The sequence below is a fragment of the Echeneis naucrates genome, chromosome 22, assembly GCF_900963305.1.
Source record: "Echeneis naucrates chromosome 22, fEcheNa1.1, whole genome shotgun sequence".
In the NCBI taxonomy this organism is placed as follows: domain Eukaryota; kingdom Metazoa; phylum Chordata; class Actinopteri; order Carangiformes; family Echeneidae; genus Echeneis; species Echeneis naucrates.
Genome location: NC_042532.1, coordinates 8,084,489 through 8,110,742, shown reverse-complemented (window position 1 = coordinate 8,110,742; position 26,254 = coordinate 8,084,489). Strand labels below are relative to the sequence as shown.

The following is a 26,254-nucleotide window of genomic DNA, read 5'->3' as shown; positions in this document are numbered from 1 at the left end:
GCAGAACAATCTGATTCTGACAAGATTTTTTCTAACTTTAATGAATATTTTGATACAGTCATTGATTGTATTTTCATCAACCCATAATTCTGTTGATGTAGCAAAAGCATGATTTACCATATCTACACAGATAAACCATCACACTACCCTTTGAAATCACATTTATTTGAAATACACTGCGTACAAATCCTTCAGGAAAATAAACAATATTTACATGGAAGCAAGTATTCTGACATATATCCTTATAAAATAGATCAACAAACTCATATGTGAGACAGCCACTGAAAGCAAGAGGCAGTTAGTAGCAGCTGTCTGATATATTTAACCCAAATGCCCATCACAATGCACACTGTAAACACTGCAAATATGATTCTGCCTGTATGATAGAAACAGGTGTAAGACAGAGAAGTACAAAAGACTTTACAAAAATAAAAATGACTTGTTAAGTTACAGAAAAGCTTCTATTCCCTGTTAAGGCCAGCCAATTAGTGTAGAGACATCAGAGCCTTTTTAAATTTGTGGATCTTTCTCTATGTGAAGCACAATGTTCAGTTCAGTCACGATGTAAATAATTTTGTTGGTAGTATTTAGTTTCTATTAAACTTTTCCTCCACTTTGTACAACATAGGAGTTGCTGTTGACAGTGGATTTCTTTAGTTCTATCCTCATAGACTGAGTCTCGGCTCGTGACTCCATCTTCACTCCACCTGAGATCCCCAGGGACCCCAGCACAGTTTTCCCTGTCTTCAGGCTCTTGGACATCGGGATGCGGGTCAGTCCTGTGCGAGGTGGCTGGGCATCATGCCCAGTCTGGTGATAGGGACAGAGAGTACATTTTTCTCAGGTATAAAAATAAAGAAAGCAGAGCATTTGAGCAGAAGATGAAGAGCTGATAATGAAAAAGGGGAAAAAAAACATGAAAAACAGGCAGAAAACAACGCAACCAATCATTTGTACTACGGGACCTGTGTGAATGAAAAATGTAAATATTTATCCATTCTTTCCCTGCAATCCCAGTGGGTGAGCAGGGCTAGGTTTACAAGGCTGTTTTGTGTCAGGCAGGAGGTATTGGGCCCTACATGGCTGTTGATGAATGTAAACACTGCGTCACAAATATGAATTACAACATGAGAGCGAAAACGTGGCAAAATGCCACGTCATTAGCTCTGCTGTTATGAGGCAGCATTGTTGGCCTCAATGTCTGCTCACATTTTTTCCAATATTATTTCAAATATTTTATCACTTCTGGCAAAAGCTCCCAGTGACATCTTAAATTGCACCAAAGCTACTTTTGGAAGAAAGTGGTTGAAATTGAGGGTTTTCTTTTTTAATTTAATAAAAATATTTTAAATGAGGATGAAAGCTTAAAAAAAGTAATTGCATTATTTGGATCTATAGAACCTTTAAGAAGCACTTACCACACTTTGTGTTGGTCTGGAAGTGGTGGATGTAACAGGAGAAATGGTGATACTGCTCATCACTTTGCTCTGTGTGCTCCTCATGGCAGTGGTGGTGATTTGACGAGGGGAGCGCAAAACCGTCCCAGTCGACAAGGTCATTTCCTTGTTCTCCGCTGCAGCAGCCACTGGCCTGACTACCATCTTTGGGGTGATGTTGTTGCCTAGATGAATATGGATCTTGTTATCTTCAGAGGTGGTGATGATGCTGGTGTTGTTATGGCCCTTCCGTATAGGCACTGGGACCATCTGCTTCTCTGGCGTAACCTTAAACACAGCTCGTCCCATGGTCATCTCCTGGGGCTCTGGAGAGGAGGACACTTCAGGCACTACAGCAGTGCTGACTGTCATTATAGAGACAGGGGACAAAGGCCTCCCTAAGGCAGTGGAGGAAGCTCTGCAACTTTCTGGAGACTTGGCTCTGGATATAGCTGTGATGGTTACTGGAGACTTGGCTCTTTCAGGACCCTGGGGTCCAGTGGTGGGCTTTCTCCTGGGGTTTGGGGCAGAGTATGTGGGAATGATTGTGATTCTGGATTTAGGTTGAGATGGGTTGGGGCTGAGGGGAGCTGAGTTTGAGAAGACATCCTCAGAAGTGGGGCTTCTGATCTCAAGAGTGGCCATGTTGTTTTGATGGTCTGGTGTCACCCGGATGTGTAAAGGCTGGCCTTGCTTTGGGGACATGGACAGCTCGGACGGCAAATGATCTCCATTAATGTGCAGGGGTTTTTCCAAGTTGGTGTCTTGTGGGGTGTTATCCTTCTTCCTCATCCAAGGAATCCAAGATTTCTTCAAGCCTAAGTCACTGCTAGATGAAGGACAACGCTCAATGCCACCAGTCTTTTCTGTTGGTTTCTTCAGGCACCTCTGTCTGAGGTTACTCATGATACGATTTTCTTCTTGAACGGACTTCCTGATAAAAACAGCAGGGGTATCCTCCTCTGCTGATCCAGTGGATGATGTCTCTGTCTGCACTCCGGTGGACGTCACAGCAACGTCCACCATTCTCCTCCCATTCAAGCTGGGCCTTAGCGCTCGACTGTGGCGTTTTGCCATCTCCAATTCTTTGGTCAGATGGAAAACTTCAGTGCCCATGTTCTTTGCTTTCTCTTCCTCTTCTAAGAATCTCTGCTGCAAGAGGGAATAGTCCACCTGCAGCTGAGATAGCTGGTCTTCTTTGTGCATGAGCTCATGGATCTTCTCTTTGAGGGCAACAACGTCAGCCTGCATTTCCCTGGTTTTGGCTTCCTCTCGCTTACATCGTTGTCGGAGGTCTTCCTCCTGGCTCTCCTCCTCCCCTTTCTCAATTGCTTTGTTCCGAGCTATCTGATTCCTCATTTCCTCCACCTGTTGCGAAAGAATGTTGGCTTTGTCCTGTTCTGTCATGAACTTTTTCTCCAACATGTCATACTGATCTTCAGTCTTGATCAAATCTCCCTCTACTACTTCAAGTTGTTTGAGACGATTTTTGAGACGCTCAATTTCAAAGGTCAGTTCCTTAATTTTGTTGTCTTCTCTTCTCACGGGGTCGGACATTCTTACCAGTTCACATTGCACTGAATTCTTCACTGAAAGTTTTTCTGCTTGCTCAAACCCATCTAACCTCTTTTTCATTTGACTGACCTTTGAATTAAGTTCCTTAGATTTATCAATTTCATAAGCTAGTTTGGTGCTTAGCTCCCCCTTTTCTGCAGTTAGCGTTTCTACTTTGGTTTCCATCTCAGATTTCAGCTTCAAGAGCTTTTTGCTCTCTTCTATGAGTTTCTCAGTCACCTCCATAACCTTACTCTGCTCAACTTTGACCATTGTAGTCAGTTCCTCCTTTTTCTTCTCATCTAACTTCAATCTTTCCATCAGGGTCTTCCGTTCTTCCATCAAAGCAACTGTCAATGACTTCAGCTTACTCAAGTCATCCTTGAGGCTCAGCTCAGACTTTTCCAGCTTCAGCTCTGAAGACTCAAGCTCTTTCGTGCGGATCCTGAGAGATACAACTTCATCTGATAGTTCTTTGCTCAGGCCACTCTCTCTCTCCAAAGCCGTGTGTAACTGTGCACACTCAGACTTGCTGACATTGAATGCAACCTCAAGTTTCTCTAATTCCATCATTCTTTTCTGGAGCTTCTCCACTTCCAGTCTGAGGTCTTTACTTTTATTATCTTCCTCTTGCAGCCTTTTTCTTAGTTCCTTACACTGATATTCAGTCTTGGTAATCTCCTCATCCTTTCCCTCCATCTCGAGCACCCGTTTCCGCAAGTTCTCCAACTCTGCAATCAAGTTGGAGTTGCCACACTCCCCTTTGCTAATCTTTTCCCTGAGCTCCTGCAGTTCTTCCTCAGATTTCCTCAAGGCTCTGTTGCTCTCCTCTAGCTCCTCCACTTTATGTGTCAACCCCAAAAGCTTGGCATTGAGTTGACGGTTTTGCATCTCTTGATTTGACAGTTTGGCAGTCATCTCCTCATGTTGTTGGGTGAGTTTGGCAGATCTCTCTTTAAGTTCAGCCTCCAGGCTCAGCACCCTGTGGCTGTCCTCCTGAGCGCGCTCCTTGGCTTCATTCAGCGCCTCCTCCCGCTGTTGCAGCTGCTGGCCAAGCTCCTGGACCCTTTGGTTCTGTTGGTCCATTTGTTCTAGGTGCTGCTGGCGCTCATTGACCAACATCAGGGCAAAGGACTTCAGCTTGACCAGCTCCTCTCTCAACTTGGCCAGACGTTTAGAGTGCTCCTTTTCTTTTCTCACCTGGTAAGCTTTTTCATTCTCAAGCAACCTCTTCAATCTACAAATATCAGGAGAAAAAAACATAGGCAAGATATAAGTGCTTAATTAATTTCAGTCAGTGACTTAATTGACACATGTTGTATCCCTGGTATTGAATTAAGGCTAGATAATGTTCCTCTTAGTAGAACTATAATCTCATCATACATCGCTGTAAGGTAAAAACCAAAGGTGCAAATTTTCAGTAACCATAGCTTTGCTATACACACATTATACTTCTGTGCTAAAACTAATTCAAACAATTGAAGCGATTGAGAGTAAAAAAGAGAATTTCATTATTTTCAGGTTGTTTTCCAACAATAACAAACTGTCATACAAACAATGTAACCATACAGAAAGCAATACAATTTAGAGGAAAAACTACCAAGGATCCTCATTACAACTACCACCATTTTCATCCCTATTGATTGGATAGAAAACTAAGAAGAACTGTACATGAACGTTAAACAGCCCCTCACCAAGTGGTCTTCTTTTCTCTGAGCTTCTTTCTATGCTGCTCATGCACATTCTCATCTCCAGTTCCAACAAAATGCATGCAAAGCAGATTGAATGCAAAACTGCATCAGCTGCTGTACTCTCACAGAGACAGACTAATACAAAAATCACCATGAACATTTTGCATTGCAAAAGAAAGCAAATTAATAGGCGCCTGCACAACAAGGACATTTGAGCCTATTATACATCTTAAAACCCTTCTAAAAGTTCAAAATGGGCCTTACTGAAGACATATCCTGTCACCTCAAATGGTGAATCTTTCACACCACAGAAAGAAACCCTATTTAAAACTTACCCATCCTATGGATGCTCTACAAACAGGCACATAGATATTTTCTGCATTACATAAAATCCCTTCAGGATGCATAAGAAGCAGCCTCCATGTCCACAGATTTCCCACCATCACATTCCGAGCATGCTATCAGGAGAATGAAAGGTGAATAAATACAGTGGAGTAACACTGGACCTCTAGTTAGTGATGTCACCTCATCCATATAAGGCAGCAATGTGTGTATGAGAGAGTGCGTGCAGCTCTACTCTTTTCACTGTGAAAGGGGTGGAACCCCTGCCACAGGAGGAGTGTTTTGGCAAAGCCCCCCCCCTCCCAAAAAAAAAAAAGTTTCATCCTTTCATAAAACATGGCATGTTTGTGAAGATTTTTTTTTCTTCAGAAACTTTACAAAGAATGAATGGATATTAAAGCTATTCTCAGCCAAGCTTCAGTACAATGTCATTTGCACGGTTGCACAGGATTGCAGACCGGAAACCATAATGTAACATAACTGGCCCACGGGACAATGGAGAAGATCTGCTGTAGTTCCACTCTAGGGAAAACTGAGGTTCCCTGCAAAGTCTACGTGTGATGAGGAAACCAGATATGGGTGGGTAGAATGTCTCCCTTGAGGTCAAGACATTCTGGGAGAAATAAACATTACCGTGACCATAAGCTTATGTAGTGCCATAGGTAGACTCTTCCATGGACCTCTATAGATGCAGTCAGACATATAATAACTCACAATTTCACCACCATAAACTTCTGCAAATTATTTAAATTCGAAATTCTGTTGATTCTGACTGCACATCACAGTAAACATCTAACTTTGATCCATGTTACCAGCAGCTTTCCCTGCCAAGTATTATCAGGGTGCTTGGCTACTGTACAGACAAGCCATCCCGATATGCAGTGTGCCATTCTTGCCATTCAAATTCATACTTACACAGTCAGATGTCACTGACACTCTAGAAATCAGCGCTCTAAAATTACTTTCGTGCAAAGGTCAAAGTCATGATGTTAATGGTATTTGGCACTCATGTAAGAACCATAGTTTATTTTTGCAAGGTTGAGATGTGTCACTGAGGAATAAATAACCATGGCTGTGTAGAATATGCAGTCCTCGGTGGTAAACATAAATGGTTCGTGCCACATTCTCCATCACAAGACAACAGTAGTTCTAATAAGGAAAATCTGACTAACTACAGACACACTTTCCTTATGAAACCTCTTATTACTACTGCGAGTTCCCTATTATTTTTGATTTTCAAATGCATGTTACATTTTCACTTTGGTTTTATGCATTGCAGATTGAAGATTTTTGAAATGAGTTTGTTTACTTGTTAGGCTACATTATGAGCAAGTACACAGGTGCGATCTATAAGTCAGCATCCACAATTTTTTTTCCCCCATCAAGGAACAACTTTTCATCCAATGTCTCCTGAGGAATGTGCTCAGAGGCACTGCAGTCTCCCCTGTGTCAGGAGGCTGAGGACTGAGGCAGACATGAACTGCCAAAAAGCTGTCAAAACACTGTTGTGCAGTAATGGCCTTTCTTGACAGAGAAAAAGCATTAAGTGTTAAGCAAGAGTCAGTGATAATGTACAGTATGGAAGACTGATATGGTGCTAAGAGAAACAAAGAGAAACAAAGAGGACATTACACTGTTCAAAGGCAACTACAATGAGCGTACACATCATTGTGTGCACATTGTGTCAGTTTTGCTGCACAGCTTTGAAATTACAAGCCCTTAATTTTGGTTTGGGTTTTCAATTTTCCTTTTTCTGTGCATGACTTGACATTATTTAAAAGTCTTTCGTTAATCATCACACATACCACCATGCCAGTTAAATATTTTAACTTCTTGACATACTAATTGCCCTGCTCTTTGAGAGGGTGTTTATGGCTCATGGCAACCACTCAGAAACAGTTAATTTCGTGCCCATCCTTTGCATTCCTGCAGACATTTGGCATAAGCCCTTTGAACGTTCTCTCTGCACTCATCCAGATGGCTGGAGGAAATCACCTTGATAAGGATGAGTTGATGACTCGCTTCCATCTCACCTGAGAGAGTGAACATCAAAACAGAGTAGTGCCAGACATGGCAGAGATATGTGTGTGAAGGTAATATTTTCGTGCAAAGACGTTTTATTTTATTGTGTAAGGTGTATGCGGCACTAAACTCATTCATCCTTTTAAGATTTAGATACTTTCTCTCCTGCTATTTTCTGTTTTTGTGAATGGCTCCCATTCTGGTCTGATTCCCTGACAGTTTTATGTCTTTTTTAAGTAACAGATAGAAGAATCTGGCCTCTGCAGTAGCTTGCAGATCAAGCCCTAGCAGGGATCGCCTTCTTCACTCAATCTGACCTGTGCACAAGCCAAGGAACCTGGTGGAAACTACCTGGCATCAGAAGGAGGTCAACTCTTTCTTGAATGCAAACCAAGGATCAAATAAAACCAAAGTGGTAAGTTCATAATCTCCATGATTTGTGCTGGATGTTTCAAACTGAGGCATAGGTTTACTAACCACTGTCCTCTTGATTTAAAGGTTATAAAGATCTCCTTCACTGTTTTTACAAGAGGCCTGGTTCTGTGGGACGTGTAGGCAGGGATGGTTGTTTGGCTCACCACTATTGCATGAAATTATCCACAGACACTCATGCTCCTCTCAGTGTGGATTCTCATAAATTTAGGGGAAAGCATCATAATTTCTAAACACAGGCTCACAGAGCTGCTGTCAGCTTTCTCCTCACAGCCTTCTGAGGCTCCAAACAAACTGTCACAACTACTTTTTCCAACACAGTAGAATGCACAAATTTGCTTGCACATCAATGTGAAGAGCAAAAACTTAAATTTCATCTGGTGATTTTATCTCTGCTTGACTTCTCTGCTCATTCATACATACATTTTGCCTTGGGATAAACGTGTTTTTAAGTAAAGTTTGGTAGAATGTCAGTCAGGCCAGCTCTTTTATCCAACATAGTTTGTTTTAAGTTGCACACACAGCATAAATTTCTTAAGCAATCCAGTTGAAGTCATAAAACTTGATTCTATATATGTTCTTATAGCTGTGTACGCACTTATTTGCAATAAAAAATAATAATAAAAAAAAAACCTTATTGAAATGTTTTTCATTTTGACAGCCCCTTCCCCCCCTTTTCCCGATCTCATGAAACCAGCCAGAGGACCAGATATAAAACCAAGCTAAAGTCTGCTGCTCATTTCTCAGCCCTCTCCCTTGAGTGTGTGATGGTGGCTCCACTGTCATGACGATGATTTAGCTTTCATGGTCTGTTTCCTGTGTCCCGCAGTAAAAGCCAAAGAAAGGGTAGTGTGTACCTCTGCTGGGCTAGTGCTGCAAATTAACTGTTTGAAGTTTTGACAGTTCGTGAATTGCAGCATGTAAGTGGTTTCTGGTCTGCTTTACATTTGACTGACCATAGAATACGTACAGAACACTGCATTACCTCAGCCCTCTCTCTCTCTGCCAAACTTGCCATCTAGCCTGTTTGGCCAACAATAAACACAAAGAGGAAAGTAATAACTTACATTGATGCAGCTGATGCGCACAACATCCCTGATATTTCAGGTTAATGTGTGAGAATGGGCAGTGGTGTATTATGGGAACTGCTCCAAATGACATTCCCCAACATGTGACAGCCAATTAAAGTCTTTTATCTGCAAATACTTCAATTAGTAAGGCCTCCTTCTTCATACATGTTCAGTGCACATCCACGTTACGCTTGTTTGATCTCTGTGAGGCTCTCAATACACACGTGATGTAAGCATCCCCTCTCTCATGTTAAAGAGTGTGTAACCCCTAATGTCCCCTCCTCCCTCCATTCAGCCTCTCATCGCCCCATCTCATCCTCTTGACCGAGCCGGGTCACAACCTCTGCAATGACTTCATTACACAGATGATGTCATGGGAGATTTGCTCCTCTGAAATTGCCTTTATTTCCTCCTTTCCCTCCACACTGTAGCTTTGTCCCCTCCCCTCTCTGTCAATGACCTCCCTCTTTCCCACCGCAAAGAGTCTGATCCCTTCCCAAGATACCCCCAGCTAGATACTTCTCCCTGTCTAAGGAAGGTATGTAGGTTTATCACTTCAGTAGCCAGACCCCCCCACCCCCTTCACCTGTCCCCTCTTTCATGCTTCACAGGATTGATGAGGCCATCTTTCACACATTATCCAGTGTCGATATTTTCCCTCACCCTGCTTCTCCCTGGATTTTCCCACCTTTTCACTGTATATACTCACACTGATTTTATAAACCTGATCCTGTTGAGGTCCTCTGATTTTTGTTTTAAGATAAGATAGTACTTTATTCATCTCTGAAGGGAAATTCAACTGTCCAGCAGCTAATCAAAAATTAAAAACAACAAGCACACTTACACTCAGACAAAAGTAGAACATAGGTGTTAAAATAGCCTAGAAATACAATCAATACAATAATTGCAATAAGTTAAGAATTAAAGTTAATGTCAGATTTAAAAGTAAAATTAAAATTGCACACTCCACCATATAGCTCTGTTGTGGCAGTGAGGATAGGTGGAATGGCTGTGTGAGTGCAGCTGAATTCAGCAGGAGTTGAAAATACAATCTCCCTCTTGACCTCACCACCCCACACTCCTCCTGCTGCCTTCATCTGCATGTCTTGCCAGCAAAATTTCCATATGCAAAACATTTTTAGTTTATTGTGTAAATCAAACTAAGCAGAAAAAAGCTGACATCAAATATGGGCCTGCTGTATATGAAAATCTATATTTGTTTTTCTGCTCCGTATATTTTTAATCCATGATGTAAATGTATGTCAGCATGTGCAGCTGCAGGTTTCTTCTTTTTTCCTGCTTCGGATATATGTGCACCTAAAGAGGATGAACTCTGGGGCCTTATGTGACAATATTCATCATGGTAAGACAACATTATGTGAATAATGAAACAATACCCAATGTCCCTATTGTCTTTAAAATGAAGCCACCCTAAACCCCAGCTCGTCTCCTCACCTTTCTCTCTCCTGCTCCAAGAGGTTGGTGAAATCGTCACTCTTGTTCATGTAGTCTACATGTTTGCGTTTCTCTGTGTCCAGCTCGTGGACAGTGCGACGATGGCACTTTTCGGCGAGCAGCAGCTGACCCAGCATCCGTCGGTATGTCTCTTTGTGCTTCTCTTGCAGACGCTCCAACTGAAAAAAAGGCATAGACACAAGATCAAAGCCACACAGGTACACATTCTCGTAACCCAACACATAAAAAAAAGACTGAACTGAATTTTATTTGGTATAACATGACAACACCTTTTTTTTTTTCAGTTTTTGGAATGGGGAAAAAAGCTTTAATTCTCTGACAAATCTCAGGCTTTACCTCAAACTTTTTTTTTTTTTTTTTTACAAATGAAATGTAGTCCCATATTTTCATAAAAAAATAAAATCCCTGTGGATCAAACATCATTTTTATTAATGTTGCTCTTCGGAAAAATTTTTTGTGACTTCATTCAGCCAAAATGGCTGGTGAAAAGTAAAACCTTCATCAACCTTCAGAGCTTTACTGATTTGAAGTAAGTATTTGCCAACTGACCTCTGCCATAGGCTTTTGGTAGATGCTTTGGTTGTACGGCTCAGAGCCAGTGATCAAACCATCTCTCTGCAGGGCCTGGAGAGCCGGTGTGGGGGCTGCAGAGCCGTAACGTGATTCCAGGGCCTCTGGGACACTCTGTTTTGACTTAAGCATGCAGATAACATCCTCTCTAGCCTGAAATCACATAGACACGTGAAGGCGTATAAACACAGATTTTTAAAGAGCACGGCCTCCATATTGATCCCACATAGTTGCTCGCTGAGCACAGAGCACATTTTCCTGCTTGTTAAAGTACTATTTTTCAACCACAAGATAGAGCTGTTGTGCAAAAAATGCAGTCCAGTTAAGTCAAAAGCTGCACTGGCAGTTGACAGTGTCTTTCAGAATCATGTGTACCCTACATGTTTCAGCTGAATTCACCTACCTGAACCTCTCCTTCCATGATGCCCAGTAGTTTCAGTAGATCCTCCTTGGAAAGATCCATGATGTCCCTTCTTTTCTCTCCAGCTTCAGGGGAATCCAAAAATAGCTTCTCTTTCTCAGTGATCACCTCAACCTCCACTTTACCTACATTTTCGTTCTGCTGAGCCTTGGCCTTCAGGCTCTTCACAGGCAAGACCACTTCCTGATCTTGACCAATGTCATGGTCATCTTGTGGAACCCCAAGCACCCCATCGGCCGGGCTCTCCACCCTGCTGCTTTTGGACCTCATCTTCAATCTGTGCCAAAGACAGAAAAGATGAAAGGGTTTGGGGGGTTCTTGTGTATGTATGTGTGACTGTGTGTGTGTATGCTCTATTAGTGCATCAGAGTTTACAGAGTTTTATGACTTTGGCCTTGACTATTTTTCTTCCTGTCACAACTCTCAGTGGTCTGACTTACTGACCCACTTTATCCAAAACACACACACAAACACAAACATAAATGTTCTATACACATATACAGGATTACAGCTCAATGATTTGTCCAACACAAAGTAACATTCCTAATCTGGAATAAACATCCAGAATTACCCAGAACTGTCTGTCTGTCTGTGTGTCTGTGTTTGTGTATGTTGTACAAGGGTGTGTGCATTCCTAACTCTACCACATCCAATTTTCTCACATGGCTTGTGCATCTCATGTTGACCGTTGATGGTCTGGAAGCACATTTGTGGCACTCCTGGGTGCTCTAGCTTTCTCTGCTGACATTACAAATCTGAGTCAAACATTTTATCCAGATCCTGAGGATAAATCCGTCGATGACAGACTGTAAATTCAATTCTACAACATGCGTTACATGTAACAACATTGTTGAGGTTGCCCGTAGCACGCTTTTAATATGAACTTAATTACTTAAACATGCGGTGAACTGGGAAAATAAGTTACAGTGGCCAACACATGTTCTGTCCTAGGTAACCTCTAACCATTTATCATGTTCATAATATACTCCTTTGAAATAAACAACGTTGTTCAGAAGTGCACAATTATCACAATATTTGTTTCAAATAACCACTCATCAAAAATGTATTCAATTAATGTGCTAATTAACTACTTATGAGCAAGCAATTTTAACTGCTTTCATATTATCATTAGCAAATAATGAAAATTGTTTATCCATTACTTTTTGAAAACAGTTTAATCTGCTTATCACTTACTTTCAACAAACAAGTTACGCTTACCCATCTTAACTATTTATTCAGTAGGAAATGTATTCACAATAAATAAACAATTATTCTTATCTTAAGTGATACTCACTAGCTAGTTTTCACAATGGGGAATATTAAAGATGCCACAGATCAGTGGCAGGTGTAACTGTCAGCCATTTGCAATCTTATTGTCTATGTATGAATTTTATATGTATCTTTATTCAAATTAGCTGAGTTGTAGCCTCAGCTGTAAATCTAATTCAGTACCTCGTTCCTGTGCAAAGTTGAGAATCACTGCACTAAGTAATTTAAGCTGCAGCATTCGAAGTTACCATCTCTTTGTTTGTCTCTGAACAAAAGTATCTGTTTAAGCTCCATAACAACAAAATTGAAACACTGCGCAAGTGCATATTTTGCGATCAATTTCAAATATGACATCAATACACTTTAATTACAAACAGAGAAACACCCACCCTTTCCTAAAATCCCCTCCATAGCACCCTGTTGATGTAATAGCACCCTCACATCTGAATCATGCATTGAGACATCTTGAGAATATCCCCCGGTTCGCCAAAAGGTCCAATGATCTAGAGACTGCAATCTTAAAGACCCACAATGGAACATCAATAGCCAGTTGAGTCAGCCTGAGTTATAAAGGAGAAACACAACTTTCAATAGGCAGGCTTGAAAGCAAGTCCATCAAAGGTTTCGGTTCACATGTAGAAATGTTTCTCTTCTAAGTGTAATAGTAGTCAGCAGAGTTAAGATTGCACTGAATTCTAATGATGCTTGAAAGCAGTCTCTTTGAATCCCACCTGTTTCCAGGAAAAAGACTTAAGCACATGAAGGATGTGAGATAACACCGACAGCATCTCTCAGTTCAACCAAAAAAGAATAAAATCTGACAAACCAACACATTAAGTACATTCCTTATCTTAGTTCTCGGAGTTCAGTGAGTGCACACGAGCTCCAGGGAGATGTGGTTTAACTTGAGATTAATTGCAGTGCCTTCTTTCCTGTTCGTAAATATTAGTTTCAGCTGTGGGCCCACTGTCATTGACTCAAATATCATAGTACAGCAGCATACCCAAGTGCTTACAATGTTCATGCCACCATTCAAGCAGTGCCAAGGAGTCTGCATGACAGCCAAGGTTGGAGGGCACCAAAAATGGCACTAATGGGGCATGAGAGTGATGAAACAGAAGCATGTGCAGTGCTGCAAATGACTTGGGCAGAGAGTACTGTTGGCAAAGCAGTTGACACCGAGTTAGGCACGCTGCTTTTTATTTTTATTTTCTGGGCTGATGCCATGAAAATGCAGAGCAGCTACTGTGACAGCATGCTTCATTTTCAGTGTCACTGGGGTCCCACAGGGCAAGCGGCTGTGTTTATATTTTAGAGCTACATGAAGATATAAAAAGTTATTCTAAAATATACACTCAATGCAACATAATGGATAAAGAAATGCATTATTACAGATTGGCCTTTAAAGTTATACTTCCTCAGAAGTGCATTGCATGTAATACTTGCAATTTCTTAATCAACATTTCTAAATTGAACAGGCATATCATTTATTTGAAGTTGTGTGTATGTCCCACAAATAGTCTAATGTTCATCGTCCGTTCAGCTGTAAGTAGGGAGGGGACAAACCCAGGAGGGGAAATAGCCATTAAATACATTACCATATTCACTGGCTAGCTACTAACTGTTTCTTTGTATTTGTGCTGTGGGGATACAGTATGTTGAGCTTTTTCCCCAAAGTCCCCATTGGTAGATTTTGTTCAACAAGTCTGTTCGTTATCGGCATGTTGATCAGAAGTCTTTGTCATCACTGTGTTCGTTTTTTTGATCTATCTTGACTGGCCGCTGCAGTTTTGATTGTAGAGGATTCCTCAGAGCAGCAAATGGGAATTCTTGAGCCACGTGGCCTGCATTCCAGTCTGGCATGCAACATTACCAGTTGTCTTTCTGGAAAATAAAGGAGCTCTGGCAGACAATAAGCTTTTCCTCTGAGGTCTGCACCAACCTGCCACAATGTCCTCACACATTTATGGCATGTAAACAATCAGAACAATGCCATTAACTGTCAGGCATTTAATATGAAAGGGTGGCCTAATACACAGCTAGACCCCAGTCAAGGCCTGAGCCTAAATTTAAAGCAGGAACCCAAATCTATGTCGGGGTTTGGGCTAGCCCAGCTGTCCAATCACATATATGAGTATTTATAGGCCCCACCGAAACACGTGCCTCCATTCCAAAGTGAAAACAGGGGCTATAAAATTTTGTCATTGGTCAGCAATGACATGTGAACAGTTTTAAAGTTGATGAAATGATGATGATTGATGTAATTAATTGATTAGTAAATCCATAGAAGTTTAAACAGAAACTATTTTAATCACACATTAACAGTTTCGCCCGCGACTGGAAAACGGAAAAGTGGTTATTGGGAACTTAATTAACTTCAGTTACCAAAATTGGAGACACACATTACATTTGGCTTTCAGAGATAACCCTAACCCCTAACCCTATGGAGGATTTATCGCTTTTCTCTCATAAAATTATAACAGATTATTCGAAAGATCTTCATGTACATTTCCAAATTATATAGACCAAAATATTTGCCCAAAAAATTGCAAGGGCAAGATTATCAGCAATCCTGACTATTAACCTGATGGGGTCTGGTAGCTCTTGTCCATGTCAGGAGAAAGAGGACTGGCAAATAGCCAAATTTATTTGCCAGAGATGAGAACAGCAGCTAAAAAAATAATGCAGAAATGTTGTATAGGAAAAATTATTAGTTTGATTCAGCGTGTTTTGACATATTCACACCACAAACCCAATGTGACCAAATAAGGAGTCCGAAATGTTCTTTGCATGCGAGCGTTTGGCAATGTCTTCTGCCAGAGGACACTGATAAAATGCGGTGCGCTTGAGAAGCTCTTCCCTCCTTATAAGAAAAACACGCTAGGCCGCCAAGATATGGGAATTTCAATCAAAACTGTAGCTGTGGATGAGACTCAAAGCTATAAGGCAATCCACCTGATATTGAAAGTTTTGTGTGCCCCTAATTCTCATGCAAGGGCACAAAGCTGGAGCCTGCTCCAGGATTTTGATGGACAGCACATTCCACACCAGTGACTTCTGGGGTGAGATTTTACATACCAGCCATGTTCTTGGAAAATAAGACATGTACACATTCCCTAACAATTGGACTTTTCAAGACCTTTATCTCCAATAGAACTGTCAAAGGGTTGTCATTGATAAAGCTAAAGCCTTTGGAGCTCGTATAACTTTAATGATAGTGTCTTTAACCTCCTGAGACCCAAGCTTTTTATTTGGAATGCATGTTGGTGGGAATTGTTGGCGAAATTGGTTGAGCACGCATCATATAAAATGTGCTTTTGCAACCACAAGATGACAGACACAGGGTCCACGAACGAGGCTAACAGGTCTTAGGTTAAGCAAGATTAAGTATAATGGCGTAGAGAATTCAAAATGTTATGTCCACACATGAGAATGCAGGGTGAGTACCTAACAACTACAATGACTCTAACATCTACCCACCACATTGGAGGAAAATGTCAGCATAGGTTGTGGGTTTCATCTTGTAGTATTTTCCTGATGTCACATTAACCTGATCCCCTCACTGTAACTTCACCAGTTAAGGTTTCACCAAGAAGCAAACTAAGAGAAATGCTGGTGCTTCTGTTCATGTAACTGCTCATATTAATTACTTGCCTCCTCTAAGGAACAAACTCTGTGCATCATAAATAACTCTGCACTGGTACAGTAGTTCCTGAATCAGTAACCTATTAATTATGACATATTTCAACTTGTTGTGCTGGTGGCAGTTAGATATTCCCTTTGAGCCTCACTCACAAAAACTCATATAATCCCTGTGTAAATCCAGAAGAGCAACTGCAAATCTTCACAAAATGAAACAAGCTGTAACTTGGTTCGTGAATTATGAGCTTCGGAGTGTTTGTGAGAGGGCTTGTCACCATAATTTATTTAGTCACTAACATGCGAATCCCATTGTTCTTAAAGTGTCACAGAGTCACCAAGCATATGGATAACTGCAGCTGCTGGGATACATGACTCGGCTCCATCAGTCATGATTACTGTGATAGATAGTATAGAATGGGAAAAGTGGGCACATCCATTATTTCTATGAGTTAAACACATTAATGTGTAGTCGGCAAAGTAGGAGGAGTTTCCATAGCAACAGCGCTTATTAAATCTGTTGGGAGTGTCCATAAACCAGAAGTGACCTATGAAGATTCTTCCAGGCCACTGGCATGACTGGATATCATCTTTACAGCACAGAGATTAAGGAAGAGATCAGTTTCAAGCCGTTCTATGAATAGAAACAGCAGGACAACATATGGATGAAGCAGACAGATAGGGACCAATGTCATGAGGTCAGCTGTTTGTCTGAATCTTTTCTCTAAATATCTGCTAGATCTGAATTACACATGATTGAACTCCATGGCTTTATTAGAAACTGTAATTTTTGCCTCACTGGAAGAGGTAAGACTTTTTTTTCAGCTATCGGTTTTTATAAATGTTGGATGTCTTGGCTAACGATTCATCTTTTTCAGTTAAAAAAAACAGCAACTATGTCATGATATTAGGCCTGTTAACTTGACTGTGCGTTGTTCTCTGTCCCACATAGTCCCACCAAATGTTAGAGAAGTTACTGAACAGATTTCAAAAAATATTGTTAGCTATGATAATGCCTGTTTTATATTAGAGCAATTTCATAGTGCTTGTAGGTGACAAATTAGAGGAAACTTTGTATTTTCAGGTACTCTTGCATCTTTGTACAGTGACAGGTTTTGACAATGCATCATGAAATTTGATATCACTGAATACAAGGATGCTTTTTTTTCCGTCCATGGAGATTCTGCAATTACACCTTCTCAGTGAGGGGTAGGGGTCAAGATAATAATGAAATATCTTCACTACAAGTGGACTTAAGATATTTTGTTTTAAAACAAGCATCTGTTTTTAGTGCCATTTTAGTGTCAAATGGCTCTGCTGATGCTGGATTCAGTTTTTCCGTTGGTTGGCCCACTGTATCTGTATCACAGTCTCAATAATGGTTCAGCGGATTGTCGTGAAACCTTATAAAAACTTATATGGTTTCAAGGCGATGGTATTCTATTGGCACTGGGGATCAACTTCCGATGCCTTCACAGGGTTGAAATTTGAAGTTTCCAGTGAAATATCAACAATTAGCGTAGGCATTGCCAGTAAATACTGTTTAGACATTCCTGATCCTCTAGATTAATAAAAAATAAACATGGTAAGCATCAATGTTTTGCAGATATAAGGCTGTTCAGCATGCTACGATCGCCACTGTGAGCATGTGAATCATACTTATATAAGCATTTAGCTCAAACTGCTTTTGAAAATTCAGCTTCAAGTTGTTGGTCAGCTCGTAAACAAACCTCCAGAGTGCCTGGAATGATAACGCAATCCTAACATGGACATTGGTTTCCATATGGATGGGAGGGAGACTGCCCCTGCCAATACCTTCCTCAACTTGTTTATAATAAGTATGGAGTGAAGTCATCAGCTAATTATGAGACACAGTGTCTACTAAGGTGACTGATTTAGACATGCAAGCATTTAACTGGCTGAGAGGACAGAGACTATCTGGTGCCTCGCATCACGTGGAAATGTTCCATGTCCTGCCAAACAATATGGACAATGTTGTTACAAACGATTTAATTCTCTTTCTTCTATTATCTGCACATCGTTTAATTTTTGTCACGTCAACACATCATGTTTTGTATGTTGTAGGTATTATGCCACGAAAGTGGGACATCAAAAGCCTTCTCAGTATTCTGAGTCAAAGGTTTTTAAACTAACCACCCAGTAGACATGTGCCAGCTTGCTAAAATCACCATCTATAGATTCATATTTAGATTGTTACTACATGCATCACTGGATTAGTAGCATTTTACAGTTGTAACATTTTACAGTTGGGCCAAGGTGCAAGTTGAGCTAGTTTAAAATCAAGGGAGAAGGGGAACCCCAACACCAACAGGTGAATAATAATTAAATACATATATAGTAAAAATGTTAAATGTTAAAAAGAGTTCTCATTAAATTGGAGGGAAGGCAGGATTGTTCCATTACCGCCGATGACGAGACCAAGCCAATACCGTTTAATATTAGCTGGATGCCCTATTCCAGATCTTCAACACTACTGCACATTTAAGTGCTGGAGGTGGCCACTTTTTGTTTGTATTGTGACTTGTTTGATATTTACTATTTTCAGCCAGAAAAAAAAAACAACAAAACACTGCAGTGTATTATTCCAAGCGAACTAGAACAATCAGTGTCAGTCTGTGTAAAATTACAGTGTGGTGTTCCACCTTTAACACCAAATCAAAACAACCACAGTGACCCATAATCCCCATCTCTGTGCTTTTGGTAAATAAATGATTATTTTCTCCAGCATTATTGGACAAATGAGGTCTCAAGGTAGCTGTTATCTTCACCCACCGGTCGACTGGACGAGTCATGAAAAGGTCAGCTCCCTGCAGTAGCTCAACTAATATTCCCCCTTTACGAATTTCAAATTTCTTACATCAAACCATGAAAGGCTTTCTGAGAGATGACCAGACACACACTGTACAACTGTACTTGTCAGGCTCTTAAAAACTGATGTCCCTAATGTATGTTCTTGATTGTACCTCTGTACTTTTTTAATGATCTCATTACTTCTAATATTACTACCTGTCAAGAACCAATCAACTACCAGTCTACTGTTTATAGCAAGTGTGTTTTGCCAAAACTCATCCTACATATCAAATTATCTTGAGAAGATCTTGGGTTGCTATGGATTTTAAGGACTTATTTTTAAACCAAGGGAGCAGCAGTTATAGTTGCCACTGTTCTGCAAAACATCCAAATGTGTCTAAACTGCATTTTTGGAATTCAAGGCTAGAGGCCCGTATACGATTGGAGCTGTGCATATGTCAGTGACAGCTGTTGTTGAGGCCCACCAGACGTATAGGGAAGACAGAGATGAGCCTCACCTCCCCAGTATGTTGTGTTTCTGTGCATGTGCATAGATGAACATACAACACACAGGCACAGACACACATTTGTACAGTATTAGGAAAGGAATGGGGTCACTGAGTTAATAATGTGCAAGTCAGAGAGTAATGAAAGAAACGTGTTTGAAACATTCAAATGAACAAGTCTTCCTCTTCGATGCATTAGTAAATCATACTTATTTAAATTATTACTGTAGTATATCAAACCATTTTTATTTCAGTTATTTCATTTGCTACTTATTCCCTCTGTGACCAAAGCTCTGTATGTTAAGTAGTAAGTAAATCTTTGAAAACAAGCTGCACTTGGCACAAGCAGTTGATTTTGAAATAGAGAAACAATATCTCTAGTGATCCTTATTGAAGATAAGTCACAGTGGTGTTCATTTTGGCATTACTGAATGTAAGTCAAAAATATCAAGTCAGTTGCTGCACTGTCAGTTGACTCGTGGGACTCCTACATGAGAAAGGCCAGAGTACAGAGATAATGCTACACCTCATGGTTAAACTATGTCACCCTCTGCATGAGCCACCAGTGAAATGACACAGACTTATAGTAATGTCATGAGGTAAGACAGTGACAACTCAATGTTTTCCTGGCAAATGACCAAGCCAAGCCAGTTTGGGTTTATTTTTTACAGGGCAACAATATTTGTGTTACATTACAACTGATCCATTTACAAGATCGGATTGATAACTGCCCAGCCATCATTCACATATCTGTCTTTTCTAAGTGGCTGTTTGGCTGACTGAGCCAAACAACCACCTTCCAGACCTTCCAGAGCATGTGTGTGTGTGTGTGTGTGTGTGTGTGAGAGAGAGAGAGAGAGAGAGAGAGAGAGAGAGGATGTGCTTAGATAAAGCTGGAATGCGTGCAACAATGTTAATGAGTAATATCTCAGCAGCAATTCTCTTTGTCTTGTTTCAGGAATGATATCACTGAGTGCACGGGGCCACATCAGCTGGACAGGGCAGGAGGCAGGGAGAAAGGAAGGGTGAGGCTGCACAGAGCCCCTGGACGCTGACAGCAGCCTAAGCCACACCTGCACTAGATTCCCCTACTGCCAGTAAGATACATATCATATTTTCTCCTCTCTTTACTAAGGCAAAGTGATGTGCGCCTTGACAAATGGACAGTGGCTAGCAGTAACCATGTGTCTCCTCTGAAACCAAGATGACTTCATGCGGATGAAATGGTATTCATTTTGGCATCATTTCAATCCATAAATATTCAGGATGAAAGATGTCATCCTGCTGCAGCTTACGAATCTCTTCTAAGGTTCTTAATGCTAAGCAGTGTGTGTGTGTGTGTGTGTGTGTGTGTTTCAACTTTATGTACTTTATTTGGCCTGTGCCTGTGCAGTAAGTGCAAAAGTGAGAGCTACATGAAGCTGCAAAGGTGCTGGAGCTGCCAAGTGCCAGAGAATTTGAGGGCGAAGGTTACGAGTGTGTGTGCGCATATCAGTCCCAAATCTGATCTGACATACATCATCTGCTTAAACACTCCTTTTTTGCCTGCATTCTTTATGTCTCAGTGCAACATCACCCTCCTTGTCTGAAGAAGTCATGGGCTTCTTCTCTTCCCACATGCAAGGCAAAAAAGCCTTCACACTAAATGGTCTTATTCATACAGCAACATAACATGTGATTCACTGAGAGGAGTTTGATTCACGATTCTCTTTTTTTATGTATGCATTATCACAATGCCAAATCTGTACTGCCGTGAACAGCACAAAGAGTAGCCATTTGTCTTCTCATGGTTAAGTAATTGATGTAAAATGTAGTTTAAATATGTAAAAAATGGGCTGAATTAATTACAGGGAAGAGTCGTTTCATTCATACGACTCAAACACAGCGCAAATGTAGCCAAGACAGTGGATTTCTTTCAGCCAGCACTCTTTGTTGGCTCTATAAAACTGGTGACATTTCAGCAGCAGCACCTGCACCTGAACCTTTATTGTATTTCAGGCCAAGAGAAGAATAGCTCACCGGTCCAGCTTTGCCAGAGATATGTCTGACAATTTCCCACACAAGGGAAACACAAACAGCAGGATTTTCATTATTACAAATTTAGGGGAGGCTGACTTACCTGCTGTTCTGCTGTCCCCAGGTTTGAGCAATTAGTTGCCACACCAAGTAATCCGACAAAAAGGGCTCAAAAAGAGGCAAGTATCCACTATGATCCTTGAGCTTGTGTGGTCCACTAGTGATGTCTGCTACTGAGTGGTGCCAAGAGCCATCTCAAGCTCTGCTCTCTCTCTCTCTCTCTCTCTAGCTTCTTTCAGTTCTTCAGGTCAGTGAGGGAAGGGTAGAGAGCAATCAAAGAGCACCATAACTTCCCTCTCTCTCTCTCTCTCTCTTTCCCTCTCCCCTCCCTCCCTCTTTTACACCCACAGCCTATCCAGTTTTGCTCTGCGTAGCACTCTAGAAACACACCTCTCATTTTCTTTCCCTCCAATCCTTTCCAGAAGTCAGTGGAAGAGTGTGTGAGAATAAAAGGCAGAAGGGGGGCATGAAGGAGGTAGGCAGGCACTATTCAACTCCGTGAGCGGTTGAAAGGGGGCTGTTGCCCAGTGAGAAGAAAGGCAGAGGTGTGGTGTGATGTCCTTTTGTCACAGAGCCAGATCTTTTCTCTGAGCTGCATCATCCATTGTCCCTCTGTGCTCTATCTGACCAGAGTCACAGAGACTAAAAGTATTGGTCTATATTTAACTCACCCACTCTTGCCAACATGGGTCGTCTTAGCAGCTGAGGGTAGCTGAATGCTAGATGTTTTGGCTGGCTAGCTGCTGCTAAGTCTCCCTGCTGACCCTTGCTGACAGCTGAACTCTACCATGTCATTCTCTAATGCTGGGAAAGTCCGGTGAAAGCAGCTACCCAACGCTCAACAGTGGTCCAAGGAACCACCAATTGCTGAGTTAGGAGGCTGAGCGTGGCCAAATTCTCCAAGGACTCTGGAAGCAACACTGCCTCTTTGGCCTTGCTTGCAGAAAACAATCTAAACTAGGCCAGAGTTAAATCTGAGCTATAGTAGTGTGCTCTGCATCAGTGGCAATAGTTGACTTTGCTGCCCAGGTTATGTTGTTCTGGACATGTGAGGGTTGCAGTAAAAAGTAAACACATGGAAACTTGGTTCACCTACCTTTTATATGTGAGATCATGTTTTCCCAACAACTTTATATTATATTAAGTTATATTAAATTTATATTAAATTATATGTTTTAGTCATCATTAGAGAGAAGACCCAATAAAACAGTGTTCTTATTATTTCAACATCTGGTCACACTGACAGTGCTGAACCAAATACTGAACCAAAGGTTGTACTCATCTCTCTTTGTTTCCAGCCTGACTATGTTCTCTGGTAATAGTTCATGTTTCTCTTGTTTGCAGGTTATAATAATCATTTAAGTGTTCTCCACTGGATAATTGATTATTTTATATAATTTAGCATATGAGCTGATAAGATTATGTGGAAGCCTCATTGAAAGTTTTGACAAAATGCCTGGGGAACATAATAACTCTCGTATCACTAGGTTGAAACCAAAGCAAACAAAAGACGCAGCAGTTAAACTACAGATAATCTCACTAAGGAATTATGTCAGATGGACATTGACATCCGCGCCCTCCTTGTGTGTTCTTTTGTGTTGCAGTGTACAATACATCTGACCCAGGAGCAGTTTAGTTCACATGTTGCCATTGCTGAATAATGTGGGTGTGGGTCTGACATAATGATTTCTTTCAATAAAATGAAAACACACTTCAGCAGATGCAAATGTATAGCAATGCAGACAAACAGAGCACATCTGCTTTCTCTAATTCATTGCATTTCTTCTTTGGATTTTATTTGTTCATTTACTTTCCCAAGCAGCTCTCAATACCTGGCAACACAAGATGATCCAACAGTTGTTCATCTGTGGAACAGCCTGAAACAGACAAACAGAGCATTTTACCTTTTTGATGTGACAGTCAAAGTAAGTCAAAGCAAAAGACAAACTCAAAAAACAAAGTTTTTTCTTTGACAGACCCCTTCCTCCCAACATGTGGTATCAAAGAGGAAGCTCTATCCAAACTGAGTTCATGAGAAGTGTATTTTGATTGAATGCCATAATTCCCACACCCAGAATGAAGTCATGTGGTCAGGATCCTGTGAGGAAGAGGTTTGTTATGATTTTGCTCTGTGTATATCATGCTTGCAGGATGGTGGTCCTGTCTGGGTTGTGGTTGTTGTGAATCATGGCAGAAATACGGATTCGCCAAAGTAACTGCCATTCCCACACTTATATGTTACGATCAGAATGAATAGCACAATGTTTTAATTAACGCAAGATGGGTGATAAAGTGTTGCTGTGGGATTTCAGCTTTGTCATCCAGTTGCAATGAAGCTTCATTGAAAATCTTTGTTAAAGTTTTATCAAAGGAAACATGTACAGATGACAATATACTGACAAGCAAATTCATTTGTCAAGTCATTAACCAGGCACATAAACTAATGATGAAAACATTAACCTTGCCCCCTGAAATCACACACTTTTACACCTTCATTTTTCATTTCACGTCTACCTTATTGTCACACTGACCCAGGGCAAAGTAATCACAGAGGTCTTGTCCAACTGTCGTATCTGTCATCAAACCTCCCCAGCTACATTTGCAACCTTGTGTTCACGTCTACTCCTTCTGCTCAGACATCACCTCAGCTCTCCCGGGTCATTTTCAGTTTTGGGAATGCTGACAGATGCTAATGAGCTGTCGAAACAGAATGAGACTAGACTAGGCCGAGATAACAAGGATCATGATGTTCCTGGCCCCGAGCCATGATTTTGGAGGTTTTTAGAAGAAGATGAAAAATCATGGACTAACGACGCGAGGATAGATTTTTATACCAATGTTTATACTTGTAGCCAAATGTGCAAAGTGAGTTGTTTTAAGTAACATGTTGGACATTTTGGGAAATGCTAGTTAGATAAAATGAGCGACACCACTGTCCTGTATGCGGTAAATATGTAGCTGGAGCCAGTAGTTAGTTGCTGCCACAGACCACCAAACATATTATTGTCAAATGTCCTAAATATGCTCGTAAATCTTACAATACCAGAAAGACTCCAGTATAAATGCCAGGATGAATGTATCACAGGAACACAAGGATTACCACAGGAATTCCAAAGCTTCCCACAACGTTTTTTTTATGTGGTTGTGTGCTATAGGATTTTTTTAAAAAGGTTGACGGACAAGTATGTCTAATTATGGTTTGGATTTTTCCACTTCCGAACACAGTAATAGTGTCTTGTCCAAAATGAAAAATGTATATAATTTGAAATTTCGAGAAATTACATCATACAATATTTTACCTGAAATGACTCTGAGAATGTGTTTGCTCTTCACTGGGAGACTCATGTCACATTCAAGAGATTATATTCGTTAAAACTATATTGTTTACACATATATAGTAAATCATTCACTCTGATTTCACAACTCTCCTACACCAAAAATGTTAGATTGTCCCATTGTGACACTGAAATGTTGCATGCTCAAAAAGCGCCACAAATAAAATAATGTTTAACATGCATCATGCACTAACCTTGAATGGAATTCTTTTGGCAAAAAGGATACATTCTATTTTCACAGTTTTGCATTTATTTTGTTTTTGGAGAGCTGCAATAAGGCTATATGAAATACTCTAAACAAGTAAAAAAAGTTTTTCTTTTTGTGAAGTTTCTCAAATAAATAGAATCAATAACACATCAAATGAAATACAAGAACAAAATACTGAATTGACTGAATTAACACTTCAACAGAAGTTACTGCTGAACATGCTGTAGACGTGAAATCTCTTGTGGTTTCTGCGTTTATTGATGTAAGTCTGTTTTTAAAGGCCAAATTGGTCTGGAAATTACATACCCTTTCGTATTTCAGTCATTGTTTTTCTTCTGATGTTTCATTTATAGGGATGACTTACCATCTCTGTAATGTTAATTACCTATGTTTCATTTTCTGCTTTTGCTGATCACACACTATAGAGTTGTATTAAGGAAGTAAATCCCCAACGCCCTCTTCTGTTAAGACGGTGAAATATTTATATCCAAGATTATACTGCACAGTAGCCAAAGACCTCTTTTTCAAGAAAGACACTAGACTAGACTGACAAGGTTTGTTTATTCCTTTGAAACTTCGATGTGCTGCTCATTATTTAATGATATAGTCATGACACTTGATATCTTTAATGAATCTAGGTGAGTTGTGAGAGTTTTTCTGTTTATCTTATGATTCAGAGATGTTTAAAAGAAAAAAAAATCTTACCCCGCAGTTCGCTTTCTAGCTTTATCTACGTATGGGGGAAAAAACTAAAATGGTTTGCAGTCTGATGTTAAAAACTCTTGCTATGTAGAATGTGGCCTTGGAGGAACTGCAAGATTTCTATATTAAAAACCATTTTTCATTGTTGTGTGTTGTTAACTAAGTAAACTGTCAAGAAGGTGACAGACTGAGGATTACAGTCAGCCTTTGCCAGTGCTTTTCTTTGTTCCTACAGCGAGCGCTGACACTCATCTGACAACCCCTGCAAGAGAAGGGTATTTCTATCCCTCACTCTGACACCCGTGAGACCAGGGGGGCCTCAGGGTTCATCCCACACAACAGCTGTGCGTTATTCAGCATGGCAAAACACCCAGACAAAAAATCGCTGCCCAAGAGAGGACTGTCTGTGGGCATGCAGTCTGCTCATCAGTTTAAGCTGTGCACTTTCAACTAATTCAACATGACAGTGAAGGCTGAAGCTAAAATTATAACCTAATAACAAAGGTGTGGTGTGTGGAAATGGTGGTCTGATATATGGATATAGTGTGTTTACAAGCAGGTGTGGGCTTTATGTAACAATAACCCTATCACCGTTTCCTTTTTTCAAGATAATCTCAATGAAGTTCAACATCTGCAGCATTTTTTTCTCATTTTGTAGGCCAATATTCATGCACTGCATCAATACACGCATCTC

General features: G+C 40.6%; 1 protein-coding gene across 1 annotated transcript; it reads right to left on the bottom strand.

Annotated features, from left to right (window-relative positions):
- Window positions 1–28: 28 nt before the first annotated feature.
- Window positions 29–21,478, bottom strand: LOC115035919 (filamin-A-interacting protein 1-like). Its single transcript, XM_029493971.1, has 6 exons — window positions 21,359–21,478; window positions 10,997–11,291; window positions 10,573–10,746; window positions 10,003–10,181; window positions 1,419–4,227; window positions 29–810 (listed from the first exon to the last, which is right to left on the bottom strand). Exons 2-6 carry the CDS (start codon window positions 11,282–11,284, stop codon window positions 598–600), a joined length of 3,663 nt encoding a protein of 1,220 aa, XP_029349831.1. The 5' UTR covers window positions 11,285–11,291; window positions 21,359–21,478; the 3' UTR covers window positions 29–597.
- Between the last annotated feature and the right edge of the window lie 4,776 nt (window positions 21,479–26,254).